This window comes from Sclerotinia sclerotiorum, genomic scaffold, assembly GCF_000146945.2.
Source record: "Sclerotinia sclerotiorum 1980 UF-70 scaffold_15 genomic scaffold, whole genome shotgun sequence".
Classification (NCBI taxonomy): Eukaryota; Fungi; Ascomycota; class Leotiomycetes; order Helotiales; family Sclerotiniaceae; genus Sclerotinia; species Sclerotinia sclerotiorum.
Genome location: NW_001820821.1, coordinates 398,865 through 412,463, shown reverse-complemented (window position 1 = coordinate 412,463; position 13,599 = coordinate 398,865). Strand labels below are relative to the sequence as shown.

The 13,599-nt window shown below is 44.6% G+C and overlaps 9 protein-coding genes across 9 annotated transcripts; 4 read left to right on the top strand and 5 right to left on the bottom strand.

Annotated features, from left to right (window-relative positions):
• Nucleotides 1-118: 118 nt before the first annotated feature.
• On the bottom strand, nucleotides 119-834 carry SS1G_10214 (predicted protein; the record flags this gene model as incomplete). The annotated part of the gene is made up of 2 exons (XM_001588617.1): nucleotides 119-675; nucleotides 741-834. The coding sequence occupies 2 exons, from the start codon at nucleotides 832-834 to the stop codon at nucleotides 119-121; spliced, it is 651 nt and encodes a 216-aa protein (XP_001588667.1).
• A 658-nt stretch (nucleotides 835-1,492) lies between these two features.
• Nucleotides 1,493-1,777, top strand: SS1G_10213 (hypothetical protein; the record flags this gene model as incomplete). Its single annotated transcript, XM_001588616.1, has 1 exon — nucleotides 1,493-1,777. The coding sequence occupies one exon, from the start codon at nucleotides 1,493-1,495 to the stop codon at nucleotides 1,775-1,777; it is 285 nt and encodes a 94-aa protein (XP_001588666.1).
• A 309-nt stretch (nucleotides 1,778-2,086) lies between these two features.
• SS1G_10212 (hypothetical protein) lies at nucleotides 2,087-3,022 on the bottom strand (the record flags this gene model as incomplete). Its single annotated transcript, XM_001588615.1, has 1 exon — nucleotides 2,087-3,022. One exon carries the CDS (start codon nucleotides 3,020-3,022, stop codon nucleotides 2,087-2,089), a length of 936 nt encoding a protein of 311 aa, XP_001588665.1.
• Nucleotides 3,023-3,318: 296 nt separating this feature from the next.
• On the top strand, nucleotides 3,319-4,107 carry SS1G_10211 (hypothetical protein; the record flags this gene model as incomplete). The annotated part of the gene is made up of 4 exons (XM_001588614.1): nucleotides 3,319-3,378; nucleotides 3,509-3,691; nucleotides 3,761-3,910; nucleotides 3,961-4,107. 4 exons carry the CDS (start codon nucleotides 3,319-3,321, stop codon nucleotides 4,105-4,107), a joined length of 540 nt encoding a protein of 179 aa, XP_001588664.1.
• Nucleotides 4,108-4,377: 270 nt separating this feature from the next.
• Nucleotides 4,378-5,115, bottom strand: SS1G_10210 (hypothetical protein; the record flags this gene model as incomplete). Its single annotated transcript, XM_001588613.1, has 2 exons — nucleotides 4,378-4,777; nucleotides 4,859-5,115. The coding sequence occupies 2 exons, from the start codon at nucleotides 5,113-5,115 to the stop codon at nucleotides 4,378-4,380; spliced, it is 657 nt and encodes a 218-aa protein (XP_001588663.1).
• A 444-nt stretch (nucleotides 5,116-5,559) lies between these two features.
• SS1G_10209 (hypothetical protein) lies at nucleotides 5,560-8,190 on the bottom strand (the record flags this gene model as incomplete). Its single annotated transcript, XM_001588612.1, has 3 exons — nucleotides 5,560-6,818; nucleotides 7,020-7,407; nucleotides 7,534-8,190. 3 exons carry the CDS (start codon nucleotides 8,188-8,190, stop codon nucleotides 5,560-5,562), a joined length of 2,304 nt encoding a protein of 767 aa, XP_001588662.1.
• An 801-nt stretch (nucleotides 8,191-8,991) lies between these two features.
• Nucleotides 8,992-9,834, top strand: SS1G_10208 (hypothetical protein; the record flags this gene model as incomplete). The annotated part of the gene is made up of 2 exons (XM_001588611.1): nucleotides 8,992-9,235; nucleotides 9,287-9,834. 2 exons carry the CDS (start codon nucleotides 8,992-8,994, stop codon nucleotides 9,832-9,834), a joined length of 792 nt encoding a protein of 263 aa, XP_001588661.1.
• Nucleotides 9,835-10,220: 386 nt separating this feature from the next.
• Nucleotides 10,221-10,861, top strand: SS1G_10207 (predicted protein; the record flags this gene model as incomplete). Its single annotated transcript, XM_001588610.1, has 3 exons — nucleotides 10,221-10,313; nucleotides 10,518-10,595; nucleotides 10,781-10,861. The coding sequence occupies 3 exons, from the start codon at nucleotides 10,221-10,223 to the stop codon at nucleotides 10,859-10,861; spliced, it is 252 nt and encodes an 83-aa protein (XP_001588660.1).
• A 522-nt stretch (nucleotides 10,862-11,383) lies between these two features.
• Nucleotides 11,384-13,586, bottom strand: SS1G_10206 (hypothetical protein; the record flags this gene model as incomplete). Its single annotated transcript, XM_001588609.1, has 2 exons — nucleotides 11,384-12,274; nucleotides 12,438-13,586. The coding sequence occupies 2 exons, from the start codon at nucleotides 13,584-13,586 to the stop codon at nucleotides 11,384-11,386; spliced, it is 2,040 nt and encodes a 679-aa protein (XP_001588659.1).
• Between the last annotated feature and the right edge of the window lie 13 nt (nucleotides 13,587-13,599).

Genomic DNA, 13,599 nt, shown 5'->3' with positions numbered 1-13,599 from the left:
AAGACTAAACATTAAGAGTAAAAGAGATTAGATGATAGTAAGAAATGTTCAAATCTGACCTCACAATTCAAAAGGATATTCCAAGCTTTTAGATTTACTAGTGTAGGTGTAACACTCTTCATGCTCCCTTATATCTATACCTCAAACCCCCCAACTCCTCTTCGGGATTTACACTCCCCATTACGGTTTTTGCTAGCAATACCACGGCGTAGATCCCAAAAGGTAACCATTCGAATCCGGTCCACCAAATATCTGTCTCCACATCGGTGATTCTAGAACTTGATCTGTGTTTAGATTTGACGATAGTTCCTAGAACACCGAGGATGAAACTGAGAAGGAGATTGAGAGTTGGAAGGTAGGTTAGAAGAGGTCCGTCGTCGACCCGGTTAACTCCTAGCACCCCTCCTGTTTTTGATAGAGGAGCATCTTGGGATGGTTGATTGAAGTTGTCCAGGATAGTTATCGATGTTTTTTCAGGAGGTAAGGAGTAAACGAGGAAGGCGGTGGACAGGAGTGAGGTAATGGAGAGGATACTGAGGAGAGAGGTTGCTGGGGAGAAGAGGGTGAGGAGGTAGGGAATGATGCTTATGAGGGGAAGGCAGAGGAGAAGTCGAGCGTAGACGGTGTTGTATTTTGTGTGGAGGACGGCGAGGTGTTGAATTAGCTTGTCTTGTTCTAGAGGGAGAAAGGGTTAGTTTTGGAATGATGTGATGGAAATGGATAGCGGGGTTCAGATGTACCTTCTTCATCAAGAGCTTCTGGCAACGAGTCATCGGAATCACTATCTGTAGGATAGCGAAATGTCTTGCGTAGACGAGCGGTAGTTTGTTCCATTTTCAAAACTTGCTATAACCCAAATATGCATAATATCTTGACCAACAATTAAACCATAGAATTGAAACATGAAGCTGGAGCTGGAGCTCGAGCCTTGCACAGAGCTGTCAGCCTCGCATGTGCGCCACACTTTATGGAAACTTTTTAGCGGGTCACGTCGAATGATCAATTCTAGCCCCCCTCCATTCTGTAACCTTTGCTTGCAATTGTTGAAGCCATATATCATACAACAAAATGCTACCACGATTACTACGAAGCTCGAGGGTGTTGCCTAGATTGAGAATAAACTATGTAAACAATGCGAGGAATCTCGTTCAGAGAAGAACGCTAATTGCGGCACCAAAAGCTGGAGATGGTCCCTTGATGGAGAGGAGGGGAGATCGGGAATTACCTGGTAATTTTTCTTTCCTGCCCTCAATAATGGAGGCTTGAGATCATGATAAGGAACATACTAATAAGGACTCAAGAGCTTCCCGAAAATGGCATGAAATGGGTTCGCTCAATTCCCATATTCCTCGCCGTCTTAATCTCTAGCACCCTCGCTATTTTCAATTACCAAAAATCCTCATCTTCCGTCGTATCATCCACACTCTACGCGCTACGCACATCGCCCAAAGCGCGCGAATTCCTCGGTGATGAGATATATTTTGCGCATAAAATGCCTTGGATTTGGGGAGAGATGAACCAATTGCATGGCAGGATCGATATACAGTTTGAGGTTAAAGGGACGAAGAGGAGTGGGACAATGAGGTTTACAAGTTTTAGACCTACGAGACAGGGAATGTTTGAGACGACGGAGTGGAGCTTAGAGGGAGGGGAGGGGGATGAGAAGGTCAAGATTGATTTGTTGGATGGGGAGGATCCGTTTAAGGGAATTGAAGATGTGGAGGAGAGGACGGCGGAGCCAGGTAGAGGAAGTTATGCGCCCAATTTGTCTGGGTAGAGTGTTGGACTATGGGGCACATTGGGAAGGTGTGTTGTGAGAGGCTAGACGTGTTGGTGAATGTGGTCGAGGCATTGGCTGCACAAGTCAACTGAAATATTATCAGCCGGGTAGGTTACACAATGGCGATGATGGATACCACCCATGACTGGGGCGCATGGATAAGCACATGTAAATGTGTCAAGATGACGATAGTTGACTTAAATGGTTGCAGGAAAAGGTCATTGGATTGGCGTTCAAGGGTTTCTGCTCTAAAACGCCTGTATATGCCATGTATTCATACAAATATTACAAAGTAAAACATTCAACTCATGCAGTAGCAGCTATCTTCGCTGGCTCTTTGGTTCCTTCTAACAGAGCAGGCATCGATGGTACCTTTGGCCATGGCTTCTTAATGGCATCTTGGATCTTCACAACACATCCATCCGGGCCCGCAATACACCCATTCAAGATCACCAAACCCTTCTCAGCATCCACCTTCAGCACCTTTACATTTTGAATCGTAACCTGATGGTTTCCCATACGTCCCGCCATCCTCTTTCCCGGATGAACTCTCGAACCACTCCCCTGACTTGCACCTGCACTACCCATCGTCCTATGATTCTTCGAATTACCATGACTAGCCGGCTGACCACTCCAACCCCATTTCTTCATTCCTCCTGCAAATCCCATTCCCCTACTATTCGCCCTCGCATCCACAAACTGTCCCTCTATAAACCACTCCGCTCCAATACTCCTCCCAACCTCTAGTAATCCCCCCTCATTCTTCACACGAAATTCAGCCATATGTCTCTTCGGCGCTACTTCACTCGCTTCAAAATGTCCCAATTCGGGCCTTGAAACATTGCTAGGATGTTTCCACCCAGCTCCAACTTGTACCGCGTAATACCCGTTCTTTTCGCGGGTCTTATGCGCAACGACTTGTACGCGATCGAGTTGCACAACGGTACATGGTGTGCGGACACCGGTTTCAGGATCGTAGAGCGCGGTCATTCCTTTTTTGATACCGAGGGCACCGGTGCGTAGGGGGAGGGTGAAATCTTTGCGGGCGAGAGCAGCCGTTGATGAGGCGGAGAGGATGGGTAAACCGGCACTTTGCTGGTTGAAGCGTTCGGGGTGGGAGCGGGGAGGGGCTGTCGTCCAGCCATATTTTACACCGCGCTTGGTTATGAGGGGGAGGAGAGATTCGGGGAGGAGAAACGAGGGTGGGATTTGCGCCCAGCTGGTGGGGAGTTTGGGTGCCATGCTGTTTGGGTTGGGGTGGAAGCTTAATTGGAGATTTGGTGATGGATCGGGAGAGGGGAGAAAATCTTTATACGGTGGCCGGGATATGCTTGCAGTGCGGTCAATATCAAACGACACAACTAGACTTTAAGTTCACATTGTAGACGAGTCACAACTTTATGGAAAGATTTACGATATAACAAAATGGTGTATTATTACACCTCTAATACTGTTTCCCCAGCAGCATATATCTATGCTGGAAAAGACAAATTTGAAAGTAAGAAATAATACAGTTGGCCCAAATCCAAAGAATCAACATGTTAACGTACCGGTACCCCACAGATGAAGATCTCATCAAGCATGGATTAGAAGAAGATGTATGGTTTCACGTAGACAAGTTGTCTAGTGCGCATATCTATCTTCGACTGAATGAGGGAGAATCATGGGAAACTATTCCGGAGGAATTATTGATGGATTGTGCGCAACTTACCAAAGCCAATTCTATAGAAGGTAGGTGAGGATGAAGATTTGGGGAAGAGCGGTGGAATGTGTAGTGAGGATATGTGGATTGATGATTTTGAGATAGGTAATAAGAAGGATAATATTACGATTATCTATACGCCATGGTCGAATTTGAAGAAGGATGGGAGCATGGCGGTTGGACAAGTTAGTTTTAAGAATCAGAAAACGGTGAGTAGTTCATCCGATTCCTTGATTTAATGTATTATTTTATGTGATATTGAGATGTTTTGATGTCAGGTTAAGAGGATTATGGTTACTGCGAGGGAAAATCCAATCGTCAACCGTTTGAACAAGACCAAGGTTGAAAAGTTCCCAGATTTGGCAATGGAGAAGGAAGAGAAGTTGAAAGCTGCGAGAAAGAAGGATCAAGCTGCTCTGTTGGAACGGGTATGTAATTTGTGTCTTCAGAGATTTAGACTTTACTAATTTGGAATCAGAGGAAACAAGAGGCGAGACAGGCTCAGGAGTATAAGGAAAAGAAGTGGCAGAAGGATCATGCATATGATGATTTATTTGTTCAGGATGATGATGAAGAGGCAAATAATCAAGATAGAGGAGAGGATTTCTTGGATGATTTCATGTAGTTTGTTGTAATGGATATCATTAAGGATTTAAGGCCGTCTGATGGAGGAGGTATTTCCAACCTCCTAGTGACATAAATTTTGACAGAAAACGGACTTTCCATTTCCCATACTTTAGATACCTTCTTTTGGGCCTTTGAAACCTGTGTCCATAGAAATTCCCAATTCTGTTGTCTTGAACCAAGCTTCTCTTCTACTTTCCCACCTCCACCGCACACCAAACCTGATACAGAGATACACACTCCCATACAGCCTGGCATCACCCTGCCCACTTCACTGTCCAATATTACTACCCATCTGATTCGCACTTGTACCCTTAACCTTATGATCACTCGGATTTGCAGCCGCCTCATACAAAATATTCGTAGGCGCCTTACCCAACTGCATCCAATCTCCCTTCAAGCCCAGATAACAAATGCGACTCACATCCTCTCCATAATTATCCTCCACAAACAGCGTCAAATTCTGTACTTTCCCAAACAACGCCCTCTTAACCCCTATATCCTGTATCTCCGACGTCTGACTCAACTGGAATTCCTGCGTGGGTTGCAGATCCGACGCGGTGCTGAAATCAAGATCATCGCGGTTGATGAAGACTTTGAGAGTCCTGGGTGCGGAATCTGAATTCGATGTGCGGAGGAGAATAGAGTGGAGTTTTACTTGGCCTGTGAAGCTATTGGGTTGGTATGGATATGTTAGCTATGGGTTGCTGTAAGAGCTGGTTTGGAGGGGTAAAAAGGCGGGGTAAACAAACGGAATGTGCATCAGAAGTTGCTCGTCAGCATCGCTTTCGAGTTCTGGTTGTTCGTTCATTCGCTCATCCCATGTTTTCTTTACGATGGCTTTTCCGGATCCGGAGGAGGCTTCGTTGAGTGTGGTTATGTCGTCAAAATTGATGTGTTGATAGAGTGAGTATTGAAGCGCGGGGGTGATATCGTCGGAATGATCGTGCCCTTCGTGAGAATGGCCTCCATGACCATGGTCATGCTCATCATGACAGTGACTCGACATGATTTCCGCGGCTTTCAGTGTTATGCTGAAAATTTGGAGAATTGGGAAGAATTTATTTCGAGTTGGAAAAGGTTATTTGCTCTTTTTGGTCACCGATGAACAAATGACAGAGGGAAAGATTCACCAATCATTATATTTTTATTTTTGTTTCAATTTGCTAATGTTGCTTGGAAAAGTTCCATCGATGGATGGCAACATAGAGCCACCATGAATTGATTACGTTGCTCTCATGATATTAAACCAGGCCTGGACAATCGCGTTTGATATACGGAGTACGGGTAACCCTGACATAAGCTACTTTACATCATCATAGACTCAATACATAATGGGTCTCTAAAACGGCTACCAAACATCGCATTACAGATCGAACAATGCTTACGCCAAACACAAGCCTAATAAAAAAGGTGACTTAGATACCAAAACATGCAGCCAATCTTTCTATCTCTAAAATCCTGCAGCCCTGCGTCTTTTCGCTTTTTTCTTTCCAGGAGTAGCAGGAGCAGCAATTCTGCTACCAAAAGCTCCATTGCTTGGTTGTGTCATTGGTAGTTCATTAACAAGTTGCGAACTATAAGTGTTGTGCATCGCTGGTTGACTGCCATAAGGTTGAGCAAGAGCTTGAGATGAAGAAGCAGCTGCATTGGCACGGTCTCGGCTCAAGAACCTTTCTGCTCGTCGTTTGCGCCGAGCATTTTCTCGTCGGCTACGGTAATCATCGTCACCACTCTCTTCTGCAGCTGCAGCTCTTTGAACGGCCTCCCAAGAATATTTGGCCGGATCTGCACCCGGAACAGATGGCCATTGGGAAGTCAATGAAGTTTTTGCTGGACCGAATTCAGTTTTTGGCTCGAGCCTAACCGCGTATTGGCGAAGTCGGGCAATGGTAGGATCCTCAATGACTGTAGCGGCCGTTATGACTGAAGGAGCGGGAGTGGGTAGGCTAAACTGAGGATTCTCCATTGCTCTGGAATGAATCTGTGAACTGAAGAATGGAGGTGAACTTGCCCTCGAGACTTCATCAATGTCCTTAAGTATTGGCAATGATGTTTCATCTTCAACTATTGGTGGAGGTCTTGGCTCTAGGAGCTTGTTACGTAGCGAAATACCAACCGAACTCAACCATAATTCCATAGCAATTTTTCGGATAAGTCTCGCTTTTGCCAACCGAACTGGCCCAGGAGTCTTTCGAGGAAGGTTTGTCACCCAAACATTGATAAGTTGATCATATATTTGCAGTAAATCAGGATAGATAGCGTTGGATGAAAGATCGTCAAAAAACATGCCTGGACAAGATATCAATTTCGAAAGGTAGAATTTTGATGATGCATCCTTTTCATCCTCATCGAATGTGTTCATGAAATCCAGAAATTCAGTTACAGTCTTGGCTGCCTCATCGAGATCACCTGAAGGTGATGCATTATTCGATAGCTCTAGACAAGTTTTCAACGACATTCTATCCATTTGCTTGTCGTTTTGCATCTGAATTGATATATCACGAAATGCCATCTCCATATCAGTTTCCGAATCATTCGACGTCGTCTTATTGAATATTCGGTCGAACACGGGCTTCATATTGATCCTTAGAAGCAGATCCTTAGAGGCTTTGTTGATGCCTATTGAAGACCTGTCATTTTTGGTTGTTAAAGAGCTCATCTGGTCCACAAAAGCATCTTCATCATTCTCGTCAGAGACGATAAAATCATCTGTAAGTCGTCTGGCTGTCAGGCGAATAGAGTTATCCATAACTCTGTTTGTTGGTGCAACTAGACTGAGCTGTGAAGTCCACTTCTGTTGTGAGCTGAGAATTTCAGATGCCCATAGACAAGAGACTAGCTCGAGGTTTGTCGTGAGCATCCATGCTTGGTAAAATTTCACTCCAGCTTCCATATATTCTAGTCCCGTACCGCCAGCCGAGTCTTTTGGCATCAGATAAGGCGCAGAACATATAGAAAGACTTTCTGCTCTAAGTTCTTTTTCCTCGCTTATCACAGGGGAAAGCCTGAATGTTCCCTGGAAAGTTCTCGCGATTTTCCCATCCATAAAAAAGGTATATGTATTCAATCTCGAATTTTCACTGGATGAGATAAATACTGTCAAGTCTGTTCCATTCTCGTCCTTAGACATTGTCAACTTCATCGAATCGTCGGTTGCAGTCCTGTAATGGCGATGCGAAAGAATGACCTTGACTCCAGACTCCACGTTCGGACCATCCTCGCCAGTCGGTGTGACCTTTAGCCAAAAAATTCGAGTCGTAGTTAAAACAAACAAATGTGAAAGATCAACAGTGCTGCGCTTAATATCCAATATCCAATCTTTTAGTAGTGAAGTGTTAAATGAGTGAGAAGGTAGCCGTATTGGCTTAGATTTTGTTTCAAAAATAGCAAGATGTCTCCTATTCGCGACTATCATAGTGCTTACGCTACCTGCCCAGAGGATCCGGTGCCACTCGCCAACATCTCCAGGTAACTTGTACCCTGGAATAGCAGAATTTTCGCCAAAGTCGTCATATATCTGGCCCATCTTCCCCGGTACAATATTGTAAGCGGAGCGTCTCTTCTGTCGACCTTCAATATCCCAACTACTCCACTGACCTGCGCGGTCCACGACCGCAAATTGTCGACCGTACCAGGGGTTAAAACTGACATCCACATGTTCCTTTAATCCAGATTCTTGGCGTGTTAAAGTTGCGACAGGATTGGCGTCTAGACAGGATGGAGGATAGGTCGCAATGTGTCCAGCGGGAGGTATGAAAGGTTTGGGGGCTTTTCGAAATATGGGTCTGAAAATTGTAATCATGGCCGCCTGTCTAACGGCAAACCAGGTACTAAGCTCGTTTCCATCATCGACAGACGCAATCTGCAAAATAGTCCCACCGGTTCCGAACCAATGTCCTTCATCCACATTGGTAGAACCCATTGACAATCGAACTCCATTCTGAGAGTCCCATCCAAGCCTTTCGGGGCGAGGTTTGACTAATTTCAGGACATGGCCAGCTTCACCACATGGAATCGCTACTATGAGTGCAATTTTGGTACCAGAGGTATGATTGTAATCCGCAGCGCCTCCGATTGCCATCAGTGTACTAGTCTTGAAACGGTTCAATGTCGCATCGCGGGTATCTTTGGAAAAGTTTGCGGTAAGGCTCCCTCCCGGGAACGTTTCGGGTCGCTTCTTCGTGAGCCATCTTTGTTGGGTTCGCGCTATCAATTTACCATTTCCAGGTATATCTCGAATCGAGGGAGGAATGCATTGCGCGAACGGAAGAAGTTGTTGAAATCGATGAACTGGGAAAACGGTAAGGATGAATTCAAAAGTACAGACAAAAATCAGTCCTACCTCTATTCACATCTTGTGAAAACAGCCACTGCTCTTCATTGATGTCGTAAGAAAATTCACCAAAATGACCATGTACCAGGTCAGTCGCCCTGTGGTCAGTCATTGGGTTTTGGAGGGGTTCTGTTTGCACAATAATCCCTTCCAATCATTTCGGAGCTCTCGCTGGTTTATTGAGAAGTATATATCGTAGAATCAGAATCAAAGTCAAAGTGAAGTGTGAGATGAGTGAGAGTTTCTGTCATAAAGGTGAAAAAGCAAAACGAAAAGTTGATCAGGTAAAATAAATTGTTCTTTTTTTTTTGAGACCGCGACTCTAAGGGCTCCACTAGAACTCGTGCGGGACCTTTAAAATATTGGTTTCCTTGACAACCCGCTTATCGGGAATGGAACATTGTTGGTGCAAATCAAGATCTTACATTTCTTGTCAAGCCACAAGTCATATAAGTGCATAAACACTCAACCCACCAGCAGTCAATTTTTCATTCCGACTTCAATACAGCATATACCACAATTCCCTAGAATATCCGCGACAACATCACAATGAGTACAATGTTTGAGCCTTCGCTCTCTACGAGCATGTCCAGCAGCATGATGCGTCCACCTTTGTCTTCGGCGGATGCCCCGTCAATGGCAGACACTCTTCCAAGTATAAACTTTGGTTTCGATGAATTGCGCGATAGAATGGCAAAATTTACGGTCAAATTTGATGCATTTATAGAGCAAGGAAGGAAGCGCGTTTTAGAGGAGAGAAACCAATTCCGAATGAATGTAACTGAATTACATGGTTTGTGTTCAATTCATCTAAAGTGATGCGCATTCAACTAATACATAGTAGAGGATCAACGTATGAAAAAAAGAGATATCGAAGTCCTGTCATCCAAAGCCAGTACCCATCAACAGACCCTCGCAAAGGAAGCCGCAGAAACCGCCGAAATGCAAGTAGCAATCGCATCATTGACTGCCCAAAGAGACGCACAACTTGCAACGAGAGAAGCCTTAAAGAGTCAAATCGCCGAGACACAAAAAGCTATAAACGCACGAGTTGCCGCGCAGAAATCTCACGCTCAGTATATCGACAAACAAGCTCGATTCAATGTACCTGAACTCGACTTCTGGATTTCGAATTTGGGTCTCATGATAGAGGGAGCAGGACAAAACGACCGACTGAAGTTTATTTTCATGAATATTGATGATAATGACTATGATAGAGAGGCTTGGTTCGAGCTTGATACATCGAAGCGGGATTATGACATTCCATATTGCAAGCCGAAATTGGAGAAGGAGCATATTGAAAGAGTGGTGGATAAGTTGAATGAAACCCGAGATTTGCGGGTGTTGTTAAAGGGTATGAGAGAACTCTTTGTCGAAGCTATTAAGAATTGAGGCTACGAGGTGTAAAGTTGGGAAAAGATATCATGAATTATTGAGAATATGCTAATGATGATGAATTTTGGCCATGAATGCTGTTTATTTACTTTTTATTATGCAATAAAATTGATTGTTTACGAAATGACCAAAATCATCCCAACAACTTACGACAATATGACTTTCAAAAGAGAAAACATTTCAAAGTTTCCTCCTCCGTATATACCTACGTAAACACATAAACCCCCGTCCAACTCAATCAAATCCAATCCCAATCCCATCCCCCAAAAAGATCCATTTTCCTTATCTCAAAACCCCCCCGCAATCAACATCCACCAAAATAAACGCGCGCAACCTCACCTCCCACTATTTTATTATTAACAAACACAACTTCACACATCAAAATGGCAGACACGTCTCAAAAGCCCGATAAAGCTACTAGTGCAGCGCAAGCTCGTCAGGTTATTGATGTTTTTCATGAGATTTCTACGTTACTTGTAGGTTTTATTTTATTTTGTTTAGTCTTTTGGTTTTTTTGGGTTTTCTCCCTTTTGAGGGTGTGGGGAGATGGAGGGAGGGATAGGGTGAGAAATAGAGGGAGAAAGGGAGGGGGAGGAAGTGAGGAAATGAGAAAAGGGGGGAACAAGGGAGGAGAATATATGAGGAGAGGATAGAGAAAGGAATGCTAACGCGCAACATAGAATGCAGAACTCGATCGTGGAACCTTGAGTATTTGTATAAGTCTTATTGAGAATGGGGTTAATCCGGAAGCGCTCGCTGTGAGTATTTATTCCTTTTGCAAAGGGTTTCGTGTTTAGGATTTTGGATACTGTGGGAAGGGTGTGGGAAAAGAGAGGGAGAGACGGAAGAAGGTGGAGTTGGGAAGATAGAGAAGCTGGACTAAGATGAAAAAAAAAAACAAGATACAAAAAAGATAAAAGCTAACGAATACCTCGCCAAATAGACAGTCGTCAGGGAACTGAGAAAAGACGCAGATGAAGTAAGAAGACAGATTGCTCAGGGGGTTGTCCAGGATGGCGAATAAATGGCCTGATAATGGGGATGGGGATGGGGACGGGGATGGGCTTTTAGCAATGAAGAGTGCATAATAAGATACCAGTTACTGAAGGGTCATTTAATGTGTGGTTTTGATATACGGCGTTGGGAGGATATACCGAGGCGTTACTGGGGATGAAATGGATAATACTTCTATTGGTGTTTGACTTCGGTCTAAGAGTTGTTGCAAGGGGTCTATGTATGGCATTACATTATTATCCTGTAGATTAGTCCAGAGAGCAAAACTCGACGAGCATCGGACGCAACCCTCCAAGCTTGGGAACGAGAGTCACTAGAATATCAAAACCAAGAATGAACAATCAAAAGAATGGTATTTTCACTACTTCCAGATAACTACAAGAGTGATACATGTATAAACCTTCTTCCCTACCTACCCATGCCCAAACAATATCCAGTGCGCCTCTGTACCCTCCAGTGGCCTCATAATGCTGCAGCGCTATAATCGACGCCTTAAAAATGCAATTTTTCCCATTACCAATTCATGCAAGTATCAACGATGTCCAAAAATGGCAAATGGTTCCTCCTCACCGTCATCATCGTCGTCATCATTCCCAGATTCCGAGTCACTGGAATCATCTTCATATTCAATGTCGTTATCATCTTGTGCATCCACGCCTGCGTCAAGCGTCGCTCGTAATCTTCTTGAGCTTCGTGGCTCGTCTCTCCCCCAGAAATCTAGGTCATCCTCATCACCAGAATCGTCACTCTCGCCGCCAGCCGCGGATTGACTACTAAATAATCCTACCCCTCGAGCAGGCGACACTGATCTACCTAGCCGAGAGGGAACAGTATAAGGAGGGAATCCACCGGATTCTCCTTGTGATGAGGAGGAAGGTATGTGGGAAGAATGTCTACGATTCCTAGGAACACCAGGTATCAAATGTGTAGACGCAAGCATTTCTCGTGGTTCCTGACCAGTTTGTGCATCGGTCTGTGCATCTCCTACTCCTGTTTCCGAAGCTCCGACTTCTGGATCACTTAATATTGACAATTGAGCTGTATTGTACGAATCACAAATCGCACATTTCAGTCCCAACCAGTGGTATTTGACAGCACTTTTGGCATAACAGTCATTACACGAAACCATCGCCAAAGTGTTTCGGAATTGGGGCGGCATTGGTTGATTATCGATGGCTCGATCGAGATTTCGGAATTGTGTCTCCATACCAACCACACTCCTGCTACATATCGGGCACTTATACGAGGTTTGCATATGCTCGATATAACAAGCTGAGTGAATGCTGTGACCACAAATCATGAAGACAACGGGTTTTGGTGAGGTAAACATGTAGTCTCCACAAATCGGACAATCGCAGTCAGATACTCTCTCGATGCATTTGTGGTCGTCCATAAGAGACATAGACATACACACGCCGCAAGTCTGTTAATATTGTAAGCATAATGGACGTTGGCTGATTAGCCTAAATGGACTTTACCTTGCAATGAAAGAAGTCTTTGCCCAGACCACGGCCCTTTCTGCATATCCCACAATCATTGCAATGATAAATGCTTTTATTAGGATCGTTGTCCCACAGCTTACACACTCCACAATAGTACCAAGCAGCCCTCTCTCCACACTCGACACAAAATTCGCCAGCTCGCTGAGCACAACCACAGACCATGCACAGCATGTTTTTGGTTTCGTGGCGAATTAAGATATGATCCTCAACTTCGTCATGACACAGCCGGCATGTATACCATCGATCACAGGTAGAGCACTGTAATTTAACATTCCTCTTATAATGTTTACAACCAAGCATGGGGATAGAATCTTCGGTATTTTCAGTTTCTTCGCTCCCATCATCAACCTCGACAGGATCGAGGGGAGCATAAGTCCTCTCCAAGTCATCTGGCGAGAGGTGGAAAGTATGACTTTCAGTTACAGGTGCTGGATCTAGAGCACCATTCATCTGCCAAATGAAAGAGCTTAATGAACCTGGAGTCGCAGGCCTCTCCTGACTAATCATCTTTTCTGCCGTCGTACTTGGTACACAATTCTTCGCATTGAATATTTCGTGAGCTTCATTGTAACTTTGGGTCAAGAGTTGATGCATCAACAATGCCTTTTGTTCTGTAGGTATATCCATAGCCTGTATATATTTGATGCGTTGTCGAAGAGGGCCCATGCCATCGTCCGCAGGAAGAGCACAACTCCCAGTGTCAAGACCTATTGAAGCCGAAGTCGTATCTTGACTTAAGTGTTGGGACAGACCTTCGGCGGAACTCATATGTAAATTAAGAGCCGCACTGCTAGACGTTCCATCTCTAACGTTGTCCTGAGTCTGCGATGCTATGCTGACAGGAGGATTACCAGTCACACCGCTATCAATTCGACTCATATTCGACTGTATATGAGAGGTTATCAACGGATCAGTTTCATTTCGATCAACCTCATGTCGAAGACTATAAACATCCGCTAGCGAATTCCCTTCGTGAGTTGGAGATTGACTCGACGGACTCCCAATTCTGCCATCGACGCCTGCATGTTCCCTTACATCTGGCAGACCCATATCTCTTCCCTCTTCCGTCACATCTTCTACAACGACTTCATCGACCTCATTACTACTTTCTAGGACGGATTGCGGAGTTAACGAATTATTCGAGTCGTGTGTATGGACAGCGTCGGATCGTGAAAACCGTCTGGCCTGTCTCAGAACTGGATTAATCAAAAACTCGGAGACAAGAGAGGTCATTTAGTGACATTTG